At 36.6% G+C, this 14093-nt stretch overlaps 1 protein-coding gene across 4 annotated transcripts; it reads right to left on the bottom strand.

Moving 5' to 3' along the window:
* Nucleotides 1-2141: 2141 nt before the first annotated feature.
* Nucleotides 2142-13108, bottom strand: flad1 (flavin adenine dinucleotide synthetase 1). Of its 4 annotated transcripts, none has more exons than XM_048153227.1 (8): nucleotides 12699-13108; nucleotides 9786-9935; nucleotides 8798-9557; nucleotides 8503-8650; nucleotides 5450-5548; nucleotides 4705-4894; nucleotides 2595-2668; nucleotides 2142-2509 (listed from the first exon to the last, which is right to left on the bottom strand). In XM_048153227.1, exons 1-8 carry the CDS (start codon nucleotides 12996-12998, stop codon nucleotides 2374-2376), a joined length of 1857 nt encoding a protein of 618 aa, XP_048009184.1. In that variant the 5' UTR covers nucleotides 12999-13108; the 3' UTR covers nucleotides 2142-2373. The 4 variants fall into 4 exon arrangements, with proteins under 4 accessions (XP_048009184.1, XP_048009186.1, XP_048009185.1 ...); XM_048153229.1 differs by having other exon boundaries at nucleotides 9786-10010; nucleotides 12699-12837; XM_048153228.1 differs by lacking the exon at nucleotides 12699-13108 and adding an exon at nucleotides 11826-12683 and having other exon boundaries at nucleotides 9786-10010.
* Nucleotides 13109-14093: the final 985 nt, after the last annotated feature.

The raw sequence follows: 14093 nt of genomic DNA, 5'->3' as shown, positions 1-14093 counted from the left end.
AAACAGGAAATGTGTTATAACGTCTGCATACATATATTGATCTTTATGAAACTTCACGAGTGTGTTCGTTATAGGAGTCTGATCACATGGATGTGACTATTGTGAGTCAAAGTTATAGCGCCACCAACTGGCAGCAGGAAGTGTATCACTTTTTGAAATGTTTTGAGATCACCCTCTTATTTTTACCTGATTTGCTTCAAACTTCATCAGTGTAATGTCAATACACAGCAGATGTAGACCTATGACAGGATTTTTGATATTTGAAATATTGTTGCCATGGCAACAGGTCAAACTGTAATAATATTCTTGAGTGTTTTTGAGGCTCTTAACATGCTTCAAATTGCATGAAACTCGACACACACATCAATATTGTCAACCAGTAGACATGGACAAAGCCATAGAAATGGGCGTGGTGGAGGGGCTCAGTAGCGCCACCTTTTGACAAAAGTGGGGGGGTTAGTTTTTCCTACAATCACCAAACTCGGTACACATATTGTTCTCATCAAGCCGGACAATTTTCTAATTTACATTCATTAGCTCCGACCAACAGGAAGTCAGCTATTTTGGTTTGAATGTTAATTTTTTGAAAAAACAGGCTATGAATTTTATACTACTGCTCCTACAGGGTTTATCCAATTTACACCAAACTTTTTTTAACTTGTTGCTAACACATTGAAGTTGTTTAATTGCAAACGGATTTTGGATATCTCAAACGGTTTGGCCGTGGCGAGGCAACGAATTTATGGCAAGAAAAGGGAAACAAAGTGTTATAACTTCTGCATACATTAATTGATTTTGATGAAACTTCGGCTTAGTCTTCGTTGTACAAGGCTGATCACATGGATGTGACTATTGTGATTCAAAGTAATAGCGCCACCAACTGGAAGCAGAAAATGTGTCACTTTCAGCATACATTGAGATCACCCTCTTATTTTTACCTGATTTGCTTCAAAATTCATCAGAATAATGTTAAAACTTGGCACATGTAATCCTTTGAAAATGGGCAGGGAGGAGGGGCTCTATAGTGGCACCTTGTAGTGCAGTAAATGTGGAGTGAATTTGACATAGTCCTTTGATGTTTAACCGTTTTAAGTGCCTATTGCCCGCTGTGCACAGTTGCCCTGAAGCCACCGGGGTGGCGGTGCCACCGGGCTTGGGCCCGCCATCGCTGCTCGCAGCTATATTTTCAATTGTATTTGAACGGTTTGAACGGTTTTATTTATATTTATACCCATTTTGAACGGTTTTATTTATATTTATAACCATGAGAAAATCTCTAAAAATTCTAGTCTTTGATGTCTAAGATGTAACTAAGTGAACAGCCCCCAAAAAAAATAAAAATAAAGGTAGCCTTTAGGCCTAATTGACTGATATACTGTAGATGCTGATGGTGCTGCTGCTGGTAATCAGAGGTGTAACAGGCCGCGCGCGTCCGTAAACGAGTCGCTTTATTAGATTGCACCGCATCGATTCTCGCTGCCAGACCGCTGACTGATTTCCAGATGGGTGAGGAGATCGATAGTCTTGGATTAAATCTGGCTTGGATATAGAGTAATTTCTTGTAATCACCATTTTAAATGTACAACGTGACTACATCGCACCCGTGAGGCCGGAAACCGCCATTGCATTTCATTAACTGAGGCTCTGAAGATGATCCCTGCAGCTCAAAGACTCGCTCTACAACAGTGTTTCTCAGTCAGGAGTTCGTGGACTCCTAGTGGTCCTCGACGTAATGCCAGGGGGTCCTTATAAAATATCTGAATATGAATATAACTGACCAGATATGACTGAATATTGGACAAGTCAACTAACGTAGTAGTAAAGTCACAAAGACATTGATGATACCAATGAGCCAATATTATTCTGGGGTCCTTGAGGACAGTTGCTCTAGACATCAACAAGTAAAAGTCTAATCGAGCTTTTACATTTGTTTCCATGAACCTAAACACTATATAATTCAATTAATTTAAAACAATAAAAAATTATTTTAACTAAGTTTGTTTCTAACGTAAAACCTCGGAGGAAGTTGCTGCTAGTGATGTGCTAAGCAAATTCACGTGCAGATGTTACTCACTTTTTACAAAAGATACAAAACACATTATGGATGATAATACCAGAAATGATTTGGAAAACAAATAAGACACTTTGATACTGTTTTAATATAAATCTTAAATACAGCATAGTGACATATTCTCACTTTCCTACATCTACATAAATGGACAGACACAGTACACAAACTACAGGTTTTTCAAGAGGTCTGTATCTGACAGGATTTCAGATTCTGTTCCTTCTTCAAAATGTTATCAGCCGCACATCTGTCATCCATTGTGTCTTCTTAAAAAAAATGAAGGCATGTTTGTTTAGAGAAGCCAATCATGCCCTTGAGTTGCGTTCCTCCTCCTCATTTTCCAGCTTGTAGGCTGGTTTGTAGCGGGTCACACCTCTCTCGTCCACCATTTTAAGAGATGGATTCCTGCATGTGTTATCCATGCTGCCTAAAGAAGTGTATCTATGAGGAAGAGAGATAAGGGCATAAGCAAACCAGGAAGATAATCTCATCTGAACAGTGAATATTGTGAATAGAAGCATCTCACCCTTTGTCATACAGAATACAGTAGGGCACATACAGGGTTCTCAGGAACTCCCAGATGTCATGATAAGTCCATTCCTACAGAGAAAGAGAGAAAGATGGTGGATATGAAGCAAACATCTAAATGTAACATAAGTATCAGGGGTCATTTGTAATTCTAAGAACATGCTGTACTGCCGTGTCTTTTACATAAGCACCACTGATTAGGATGATGGAGTTGCTGCGTAATGATCTTTGAGAGCCTCATTCATCATCATTCACCATCTCTTGGCTGTTTCTGCTGCCAGCTTACATGAGAGTGAGTGGGAGACATGACAGTGATTTACTGACAGTGGAGTCAGTTTAGAGACTACAGGAAAGGTGGGAACATGGGTGAAACCTTTCAGTTGTCTTTTCTTTTTTTTGGAGTCAGTATCATATATATACACAAATAAATAAAAAACTGCATTAAATGAACATTAAAATGTTTCAAGATTGACAAAAATAAGACGTTTTAAGCTCCAAGCAACAATCTTGTCCAACCCCACCCCCGAGCTTTGCAATCACAGGAATAAATTAAATTTAAAAATATATTAAAATAGTTATAATATAATAAAACAGTTATTTTAAATTGTAATATTTATGATTTTTATATTTTATACATATTTTAAATATGTAATACATTTTCACAATATTACTGTTTTTAATATATTTTGATCAAATAAATGCAGCCTTGGTGAGCATTCTAAAACATAAAAAAATAAAAAATAAATACAGACTTGCCAACCCCAAACTTTTGAACATTAGTGTATATATTAGGGGTGTAACAATACATTGTTATATTGAGATATTGCAATACAAAAATGTGATCATTTATCATTGATGTAAACAATATGATTTGCAATATAGTTAGTTTTATCCAAGATCTTATTGCATTTATAAGGTATATTTAACCCCAAAAAATTTAAATTCTGTCATCACATACTCAATCTCATGTCATTTCAAACCTAAGACTTTCGTTCAACTTCCAAACACAAATTAAGATATTATGAAACCTGAGAGATATCTGTCCCTCCGTTTAAAGTCTATTCCTGTAACACTTAAAAGATCCAGGAAAAAAAAAAGTCATAAAGGCATCATAAAAATAATTAAACGAGTGGTCTAATCCTCTGAAGGGACACGATGAACAGATTTACAATGGTGCACATACTGTAGTAAACACGGACGTACAAATGTTTACGTGACGCGTGAAAACAACACGAGAGCAAATGCAGAAATAACATTTTTGGATGTTAAACTAAATATTTACAGTTTGGGAATGGCTTTCTTGTGATTAGAACTGCATTGATAATCTGAAGCGCATACGCACTGCTGGAACGGCCCTCGTCAAAGTGAAAGAGTAGGGCTGCAACGATTAATCATTTGCAAAATAAAAGTCTGTTTACGTAATATATGTGTGTGTTCTGTGTATAATAATTATGTATATATAAATACACATACAAGTATAAAGTTTAGAAATATATGCATGTATTATAAATATATATATTTATATATATTTTATATTACATATAAACATAAATATTTTATATATAAATAAAACATTTTTCTTAAATATATACATGAATGTGTGTGTATTTATATATACATAATTATTATACACAGAACACACACATATATATTACGTAAACACAGACTTTTATTTTGCAAACGATTAATCACGATTAATCGTTGCAGCCCTATGAAAGAGCAAACATCAATTAAATCACCATATCACAGTTTTAGTAGTATGATTATTCAAAGCATGTTAGATCATTTATTCTTATATGTATAGTGCATTAATAGCGGACGAGGCGGGACATAGCGAGCACCGGGAGAGTTCTGTGTGAGTCTGTATTATTTTAATAATAATAATAATAATAATAACAACTCACCATTATTTTGGCTTAAAATATTGCAATAGTATTGTATTGAGTTTTAGTATCATGATTTGTATCGAATCGTTACAAATCGAATCGTTATGAGTGTATCGTTATACCCCTAGGGTATATGTATATATGTATGTATGTATGTATGTATGTATGCATGTATGTATATGTATATATTTTATTTATTTATTCATTTATTTTCCCCCTCACCAGCAGTGGGTTGACCCTCATGTATTCAGGCCAGCCCGGGTCTGTGGGACATAGGGGTGTTAGTGTGTGCGAATAAGGGTCGGTCCGTCTTGTTCCCATAAGGACTGCCCGTAAATCCGGCCTCCTTTCCTGGACCTCAGTCAGAGCCTGCCGAATACTACCCTCCACTGAGAACAGCTCCAGATCATACCTACAGAAGAGAGAGGAAGACATGTGCCAAATAATTGCACCTATGGAGCTTTGATGGACACTGATGAATTAATGAGGCTGGATGGGATGGATCCATGGTCAACTCATCGTGGTTAACAGACTGCATCTGGCTTGTCAGTGGCAGTACAGAGCTGTTACGGTTTGCAGATGGCACTTCTCGAATTAATGTCTGTCTCACAAGTGAGTTGAACTTGAGACTGACGGATGCCAGATCCCATTTTATACATGTGGGTAAACAAGCATGATTGGTGATTCTAACATCAGTAACGTATAACATAAGTGCTCAAAGCCTGTTTGGAAAACGTCACAATTCAGAAATTTTGTCCTAACAGTTGTCTGAATCAGAAAAGACTAAATCATATGTTTGCATTTGCTGTTTCCTGATGCAGCCAAACAGTTCTGGGAGAGATGCCAGAGGCACCAGTCTGTGATTTACCTACTCAGGAGGAAAGAAAACCATTCCAGATTTCTGTTATCCCCTTTAAATCATTGCTGTACCTATTTTATTTTTTTTATTTTAGGCACCTTGTCTTACCTTTTAATTGTATCCTGCAAAAACCTCTCCATTTCTGGAAAAGGAGAGACAACTCGAATGTACAGAGCTTTCAATTTATCTTTACCATCTGGATACCGCCTGAAAAAGAGAAAAAAAAATAAAATCATATCTGAATTCTTCAAACTAATTTACTGATAATTCCATGTGATATAGTAAAGCTCATGTAAGCAAGGCATGAGAACAGCCTGCTGAGTCCTAGCGCAAGTCAGGTGAAAGTGCCAGTAAACACTGAAATTAGCTCAGCATGAGCTTTGGATATCTGTGAAACTTCAGCAAGCCCATGCTGTTTTTTTTTTGTTTTTTTTTTTGTTTTTTAAAAAGAAGACGACATATTTGCTAATTACTTGGACATAATATCCAACTCACAGCATTTATAAATACATATGGTGCCCCAAAATGTATTTGGACCCTTAAGCCACACTGAATTCACTGAATGCATACATACAAAATATCAAACCACATGCAAACAATTGATGCTAGGCCTTTGGGCATATTTATTTTATTGTTCTAAACCATTTTTATGCATTTTTTTATGCATCAGAAACAGTTCATCACATTAACTATGGAAACAGCTAATGTTTGATGTTTAATGTTCGCCACTAGATTCTTCGAGATTTTCCTATGTGGTTTAATCGTGGGTTTTTCAATTTATGAGTAAAATAAAGCCTGTGGTAGACATAACTTGACGATAGTTTGACGTTTTGCTCTATAACGTAAGCTAAACACACTAGCTGTTACCATCCAAAGTTGCAAATTTAACTTGTGTGTCAAACTGGAATACTGCATAAAACATTTGCAAATAAAGCAACGTTTCCATCCAATGAGCCAAAGAGAACAAAATCGTCACTTCCTGATAAACTAAATATAATACTATATAAGAAAATTATATATATATATATATATATATATATATATATATATATATATATATATATATATATATATATATATATATATATATATATATATATATATATATATCATTTTCCTATACAATATATTACTTGCTTCTCAGAGCGTGCAGACGAAACGCCATAAAAGCATTATCTTGTCTTTTCTGTCTGGTGCAGTCTTAACAACCTGGAGCTCAACACACTCAAGACAGTGGAGATGACCGTGGACTTCAGGAGAAACCCCCCTGCTCTCCCCCCACTCACCATCATGAACAGCACTGTGACTGCAGTGGAGTCATTCAGGTTCCTGGGCACCACCATATCCCAGGACCTGAAGTGGGACAACCACATTGAGTCCATTGTGAAAAAGGCCCAGCAGAGGTTGTACTTCCTTCACCAGCTGAGGAAGTTCAACCTGCCACAGGAGCTGCTGAAACAGTTCTACTCTGCCATCATCGAATCCATCCTCTGCACTTCAATTACTGGTTCAGCTCAGCTACCAAATCTGACCTCAGAAGACTACAGAGGGTAGTCTGGTCTGCTGAGCGAATCATTGGTACAACCCTCCCCACTCTCCAAGAACTGTACTTATCCAGAGTGAGAAAAAGGGCAAAGAAAATCACTCTGGACCCCTCACATCCAGCACACTCCCTCTTTGAACTGTTGCCATCCGGTCGACGCTACAGAGCCCTGAACACCAGAACGACCAGACACAGGAACAGTTTCTTCCCTCAATCAGTCCATCTCATGAACACTTGACAAACACGGAACACACAACAACACTATTACACATTATTTACTTAAACACTTATTTATATCTCAATTTACACACATAACTGTACATACAATTGACTATAATATATATTGTCTTTTGCTTTTTTTGCACTTTGTCTATCTTGTAAATTTGTATTTTTTTTTTTTTTAATTCTTTTTATTATGCGTCTTGTCTTGTCGCTGTTACTCTATTGCACTGTGGAGCTTCTGTCACTAAAACAAATTCCTAGTATGTGTAAACAACATACCTGGCAATAAAGCTCTTTCTGATTCTGATTCTGAGGCAGATGCCTGCTGTTTAGGAACGCAGTTGCGTAAGACATTTCTGGAAAGTAATTATACCACTTTGATGACAGACTTTGCTCATGCATTTCAGAACAACCAAAACAGCATTTCAGATACTGTGCAAAAAGACCAGTCCACTGGTTAGTCCAGTTATGCCATCCCATTGTGCAAAGTCATGATTTTTTTGATGCACATCAAGGAATTTATTTGGTAAAAATGTGTTTCCATCATAGTTAATGCGCATGTTTTCTTATCAAATAAAAAAAATAATAAAAAAATATCAGACTCAAAGTTTTTTTTATGCACACTTTTAGAATTTATGCACATTCTGCCACTTCCATCCAACTTTTTATGTGATATCCCAAAATGCGCATAAAAATAGGTGGATGGAAACATTGCTAATCACACTCCCAAACTGTCTTATCTAGTAAGAAATCTAGTAAAATGAACATAACTGCTAAAAAATTCATGTTTTCAGTATGGGTAATTTACGTTGTAGAACAAAACTTAAAGTATCGTCAAGTTATGTTATAAATTGAAAAACCCTAATATAAAACCCCATAGGAAAATCTCAAGGTAACCAGGGCCGGGGCTTTGACATCAGACCTGCACCACTCTATACCCGTCTTAATTTCAAACAGCATATTTGGACATTTTTTGGAAGGTTTGATTATCTTAAGGAATAGTTCACATCAGAATGAAAATGTATTCACTCAGCCTCATGTCATTCCAGACATATGAATTTATTTCTTCTGTGAAACACAAAAACATTTATTTTGAAAAAGTCAAATTCAAGTCAGTGGGGTCCAGTGTTGTTCTGAACCCCTTTGACTTTCAATGTATGGGAAATATATCTTTATTATATCTTCTTTTGTGTTCAACAGAATAAAGAGATTTGTACAGGTTTGTAACAACACATTAATTATCACTTTGATTTTTAATTATATATTAAAGGCAGTTAATATACATTTTATTGATTATTAATTAAATTTTAACTTTAACTTAAATATATTTTGTCAACTGTAATTTAATTCGGCCCATAAGGTCCCTTTTGTCAACTCCTTGTCTTTTGCCTCTTACCGTTTTAGAGCAGCATAATACAAATGCAGTAGAGCTGTGCAGTCCTTGCCACCGTTGAAGCCAACGCAGAGCTCATTAACAGAGTATTTATCCAGCGCCATCTCAATGGTCCCCAATGCTGCAGCTACTTTCTTCCCAAGCAGTGTCTCTGTGAGATATTTAATGATTTAAGAATCGCTTACAGCTAATTTCACACATTTAACAAGGTTATTTTCAATTGATTGTAAACTGGCCAAGATCAAACACACATAACTGACCGGCAACAGCTCATAAATGCGGTTAGAAAGAAGCTTACCGCTTTTCGAGAGAGAGTACACCTCTTCAGGTGCGATTGACACTGGATCAGTAATGAGAGGAACCACAGATCCTTCAGGTAGCTCTTCTATCAGTTGAGTTCGTGCCCGATCCACCTCCTCCACACTGTCTGAGTCCAGAACCAGTCGCACACGATGATAATTACTAAGCCAGTCTGGGTAAGATCCCAGAGAGACACGTTTTCCCCAACCTGCCTGCAGTTTTGTGAGACTCGGGGCGATCTCAGTCTCATCTGCATCCACAAACACCTCACGGGTGTGAAAGATGGTACCAGAACCTGAAAACAGATGGGTTAGTCCATTGAACGATCGTTCCAGCAGAGAGGGGATGCCGGGAAATATGTACACATTTCGGACACTGACTAGAGGGAAGCGATTTCGCTGGCCTGTCTGAGGGTCTATGCCAAAATTGAGTTTGGCAGAAACGGGGACCATGGCAAGCTTCATGGGGGCACTGTTAGGAGTGACGGTGCCAAAGAACCCCTCCACTAGCTTTGTCAGTTCAGGGTGGGCATGCAGACCTTCGCCAAATGCCATAGCGACACTTTCAAAAGTGACATCGTCATGGGTGGGACCGATGCCGCCGGATGTGATGAGGTGAGTAACGGAGGACGAAAGCTGGGCTACTTCTTTAGCGATGACTTCCTGGACGTCAGGTACCACAGTGATTCGCTCTACCGTGACACCAAGTTTACGAAGTCCACGGCACAGGAAGGCACTGTTAGTGTCGACAGTGTGACCCTGCGATGTAAGCATATAAACCAAAAGTTATTAACAGATTGCTTTTTTAAGTAAATCTAAAAGAGTTTCATTTCTGCTCTAAACGTGGAAACCTTCCTGCATCTGTTAATGGTCGGAAAACAGGTAAGCAATATCCATAGAGAGCTAATATAAAAGTCATATAAATAACAGTTCATACAAGACAAAGGGTTAATTGTGACTATTATTAAAAAAAACATTGTAATTTACCTTGAGGATCTCATCTCCTATGATGAGAATAGCTGCTGTGACAGCACCATCTTTCTGCGTGGAGGATGCATTGCAGTTCTGAGCCATTGGGATGATTTGGGCTCCGACTTGCTGAACCCTCTTAACTGCTCTCCTAATCTTAGGCAATGCCTGCAGCATTCAGCCGAAAATGATGACACAGGAGAAAGGCAGAGAAAGGAAAAGGAAGAGACAGATGGAGATGGTCTGTTGGGAACAAGCACAAAAGTCTGAGCAATAAGACTAATCTTCTGACTTGACTTCTGAAGCCAAATTAGTGTTTGATTTCAAGAAAATATGAAATCAAGAAGTACCTTTAATTTTAATAAACAGATTTTCTTCAAACTTATGGTTGCATGATTAATCGAAATAAACCAAAGTCGCAACATGCAAATATTAGATTACAAATCTATGTTTCAGAGTGAAGCACTGCACTGTATTAATTTACATTCAAGTAGCTCATGATCCATTGTTTTCAGCATCAGAGCAGCTCGAGTCACAGGAATTGACACTCCACACGATCTCCTGTCTGCAAGTACTCTGATTTCAGTTCGCTTATGCCATAAATTTGAAAACGCAACATGCACCAACAATCTTCAAAAACCTGTTTTCCACCAAAATAAAAGTTTGATGGTAAAAGTTTCAAAAAGTAGAAATTAAGACAGTCATAAATATATGGTACAGTTATCCTATATAAAAAATTATTGTAATATTTTTTTAAATACTCAATTTGCCTATTTAGCAGTGAAATATTACAATAGTACTATTATTGTTTTACTTAATATTTTTATTCCATAATAATAACAACAATAATCATTCATATAATTATTGTTATAATATTGATATATAAATTAAACCTGGAGCTTTAAACAACTGCATTTTTATTTGCAAATCACATTTTTATCAGAAAAAGTTATAAAATGGTACATCCCAGCACAGATTCTTGTAGCTTTATAATTATATCCGAGTCACTGAATCAGTGGTAACTGTTTTGCACCAAAATAAAAGTTTGATTGTAAGTTTCAAAAAGTATGCTAAGTAAGCTAAGTAACAACTTAGCTCCAGCCTACAGTTCTTTGTTTTTATTTTTATTTTTGACCCCTCCGTGCCACAAGTGCTGCTGGTTTTCTTTCTTTCTTATACCATATATTTACCATTCCATGCACCTTGTTGGTTGTGAAGTTGCACCAGACTAATCACATTACTCTCAGTTTCAAAAAGTAGAAATTAAGAGTCATAAATACGTTACAGTTATCCTATATGAAAAATGTATTATAGTAATATTTTAGATATATAAATTACACAATTTTTGGCCAAAATGGTGCAGTCTTACAAACATGCACAGGAAACCTGGAGCTTTAAACAACTGCATTTTTATTTGCAAATCGCATTTTTATCAGAAAAAAAATTATAAAATGGTATGTCCCAGCACAGATTCTTGTAGCTTTATAATTATATCTGAGTCACTGAATCAGTGGTAACTGTTTTGCACCAAAATAAAAGTTTGATGGTAAAAGTTTCAAAAAGTAGAAATTAAGAGTCATAAATACGTTACAGTTATCCTATATGAAAAATTTATTTTTGTAATATTTTCTTAAAAAGTCAATTTGCCTATTTAACAGTGAAATATTACAATAGTACTATTATTGTTTTGCTAAATATTTGTATTCCATAATAATAATAATAATAATAATAAAACTATAATAACAATAATCATTAATATAATTATCGTTGTAATATTAATATATAGGCCTAACTTACACAATTTTTGGCCAAAATGGTGCAGTCTTACAAACATGCACAGGAAACCTGCATTTTTATTTAAAAATCTAAATTTTATCATCAGGAAAATGTATAAAATGGTACGTCCCAGCACAGAACATTCTTGTAGCTTTATAATAATATCTGAGTGACTGAATCAGTGGTAACTGGTCTGGGACAGCAGCTGGATGTTTATAGGAATATCAAATGTATCCTAAGCAGAGAAACGCATTTGCTGGCAAAATGTTTTGCTTCCCTTACCTGTAATGCATGTAACTGAATTCTGCCGTTAGTCCGGATGGTGTGGCCACCTAAATTCTATTCAAGGAACCACTTATCTTATTCAAGAATGAGTCAGGCAGATCAATGATTGCATTACAGTTGGTCAAACTCTCCTGTTCTCAAGGTACTGTCACGGTCATGTGAGTAAAACCAAAGTCCCAAGTGCACCGCATGTCCGTGCCATGAAAACTATGAGCAAGTCAGCCGTAAACATTGATACAGTAGTTAATACAATGCGCAGATAAAGTGCTGAATCGTAATTCTGCTTTTATAAAGTTGCTTGACTTCTAAATATTTACTATCGAACGAGAAAACACACTAACAACGTTTGTAACATCAGTACGGAAAACTTAGTTGCACTCCTCCGGTCACATGACGCTTGTTAGCCAATTAAAACGAGGCGCTGCATTACTTCCTTAATAAACAGACCAATCAGCGCAGTGAGGGCGGGAACTTCCTCGGGAAGTGAAAGCAGACATTATAAAATTTCGTTGTTTCTGTATTTTTTTGTACATGCTACATGTAAGTGTTCCTACGAAAACTTTGTTTTGTGTGAAAATACAACTTGGTTTTCCTCTGTAGTTAGTCACGTGACCAACTGAAAGCAGCTTTGATACAAAAATGTGTCTGACGGTTACATTTGTTTGATTTTGTTTCATTTTAATAGTGCGGTATGTGTAACATGTTTATATGGGACGTCTAAAGTGTAAATTCATGATGTAGCACTCATTGCACCACAGTTAAATTTAAAGCTCTATAACTACACTTTTTTTTTAAACAATAACGTAGGTCGACCACACTTGAGATGCACGGAAACTCATGATTATGCCAAATCTTTATTTCCACACCCACCTCAGTTTGTTGTCGTACAAACAGCTTGGGTACAGCTGTTGATTTCAATCGTCTTTTATTTCCTTTGGCTACACTAAAATCGGCTGGTGAAAAATGTTCGCTGCACACCCTCAGTCCACGGATAGACTGAATGGGTGATCTATCTCGACGAAGAGCGAGCAGCCACCGATTCAGTCGTTTTAGATCATGCAGGGGCAATGTGTGAAAAGTCAAACTTTCCTCTTGCATTGATGCCCACTGACGGAGTCTCAGGGATTTCTCTCGGTTGAAGCATCCAGGATAAGCACACACGCGCACCATTTTGAAAAGTCCACCGCCACGCGCAACCAATAAAGTTTGCGTGCACTTTCTTCTCTGTTGTGAAAAGAGCTGCTCAGTTTGTAGTCCTTCTTCTTCTTCTTCTTCTTCTTCTTCGTCTTGGGTTTATTGTGACCCTACTGGTGCATTCCGCCACCAACTGGTATGGAGTGTGGACCAGAATGTGTAATATGCTCGTATATTTAAAAAACAAACAAAAAACTATATCCTCTTACTTAAATTAGTTTCTCTAAGATATTGAAACAATAGATTATAACACATATATTTTGACTCTTTTCTCAGAATATCTATTAAATCAAAACGTTTTCATCTCTCCTAATTTCCTAATTAAATGTCTTCTTTCTGTTTCATATTTCTGACAATATATCATAACATTTTCTAACATTTGTCTCTTTCTGACCACAGAAATCACATTTCCCTGTGTTATGTTTACCTATTTGTGTTCCATTTAGTCCAGTGTGTCCAAACCTAAGCCTTGATACTTATCTCTTCCCTCCTATTCCTCACTGTATACCTCATTTCTCCCACTTTCCTTTGAATCCTATGAAACCATAGCCCTTTTCTTTTTTCTTCCCATTGCCTTTGCCATCTTTCCTTCAATCTCTTTTTAATAACACTCTTGATTTCTGCCCTACTGATACTAACTGTAAAATCAATTTGATTACTTTTAGTAATTTCCTTTGCTATTGTATCTGCCATTTAATTTTCTTTAACTCTGTTATGTGCTGGTATCCACAAAAATACCACCATAAGCCCCATCATTTTAATTCTGTATAGTGTTTCTCTCATCTCTATTAAAATATCTGGTCTGCTGTTTGAATTACTGTACTGTAAACTGGTTAACGATGAGCTTGAATCTGAACAAATGATTGCTCTTAGTGGCCTTGCATCCTCTATCCACTGTCAGTTTGTAGTCCTCAAACCCGGAAGAGAAAAAGTAGAGTCAAACCATGGGTTCCCTCTAGTGGTGGGGAGGTTGAAGAATCTTAGTGATTCGAATCTTTTGAATCGGTTCAACACAAAGATTCCTTGACTGATTTATTCAGAAATTCTTTCTGCATGTAGGTGGCGACACAA

The sequence above is a fragment of the Megalobrama amblycephala genome, linkage group LG13 (assembly GCF_018812025.1).
Source record: "Megalobrama amblycephala isolate DHTTF-2021 linkage group LG13, ASM1881202v1, whole genome shotgun sequence".
Taxonomy (NCBI): Eukaryota; Metazoa; Chordata; class Actinopteri; order Cypriniformes; family Xenocyprididae; genus Megalobrama; species Megalobrama amblycephala.
Note: the sequence above shows the minus strand (reverse complement) of the source record. Positions and strands in the feature narration are given on the sequence as shown.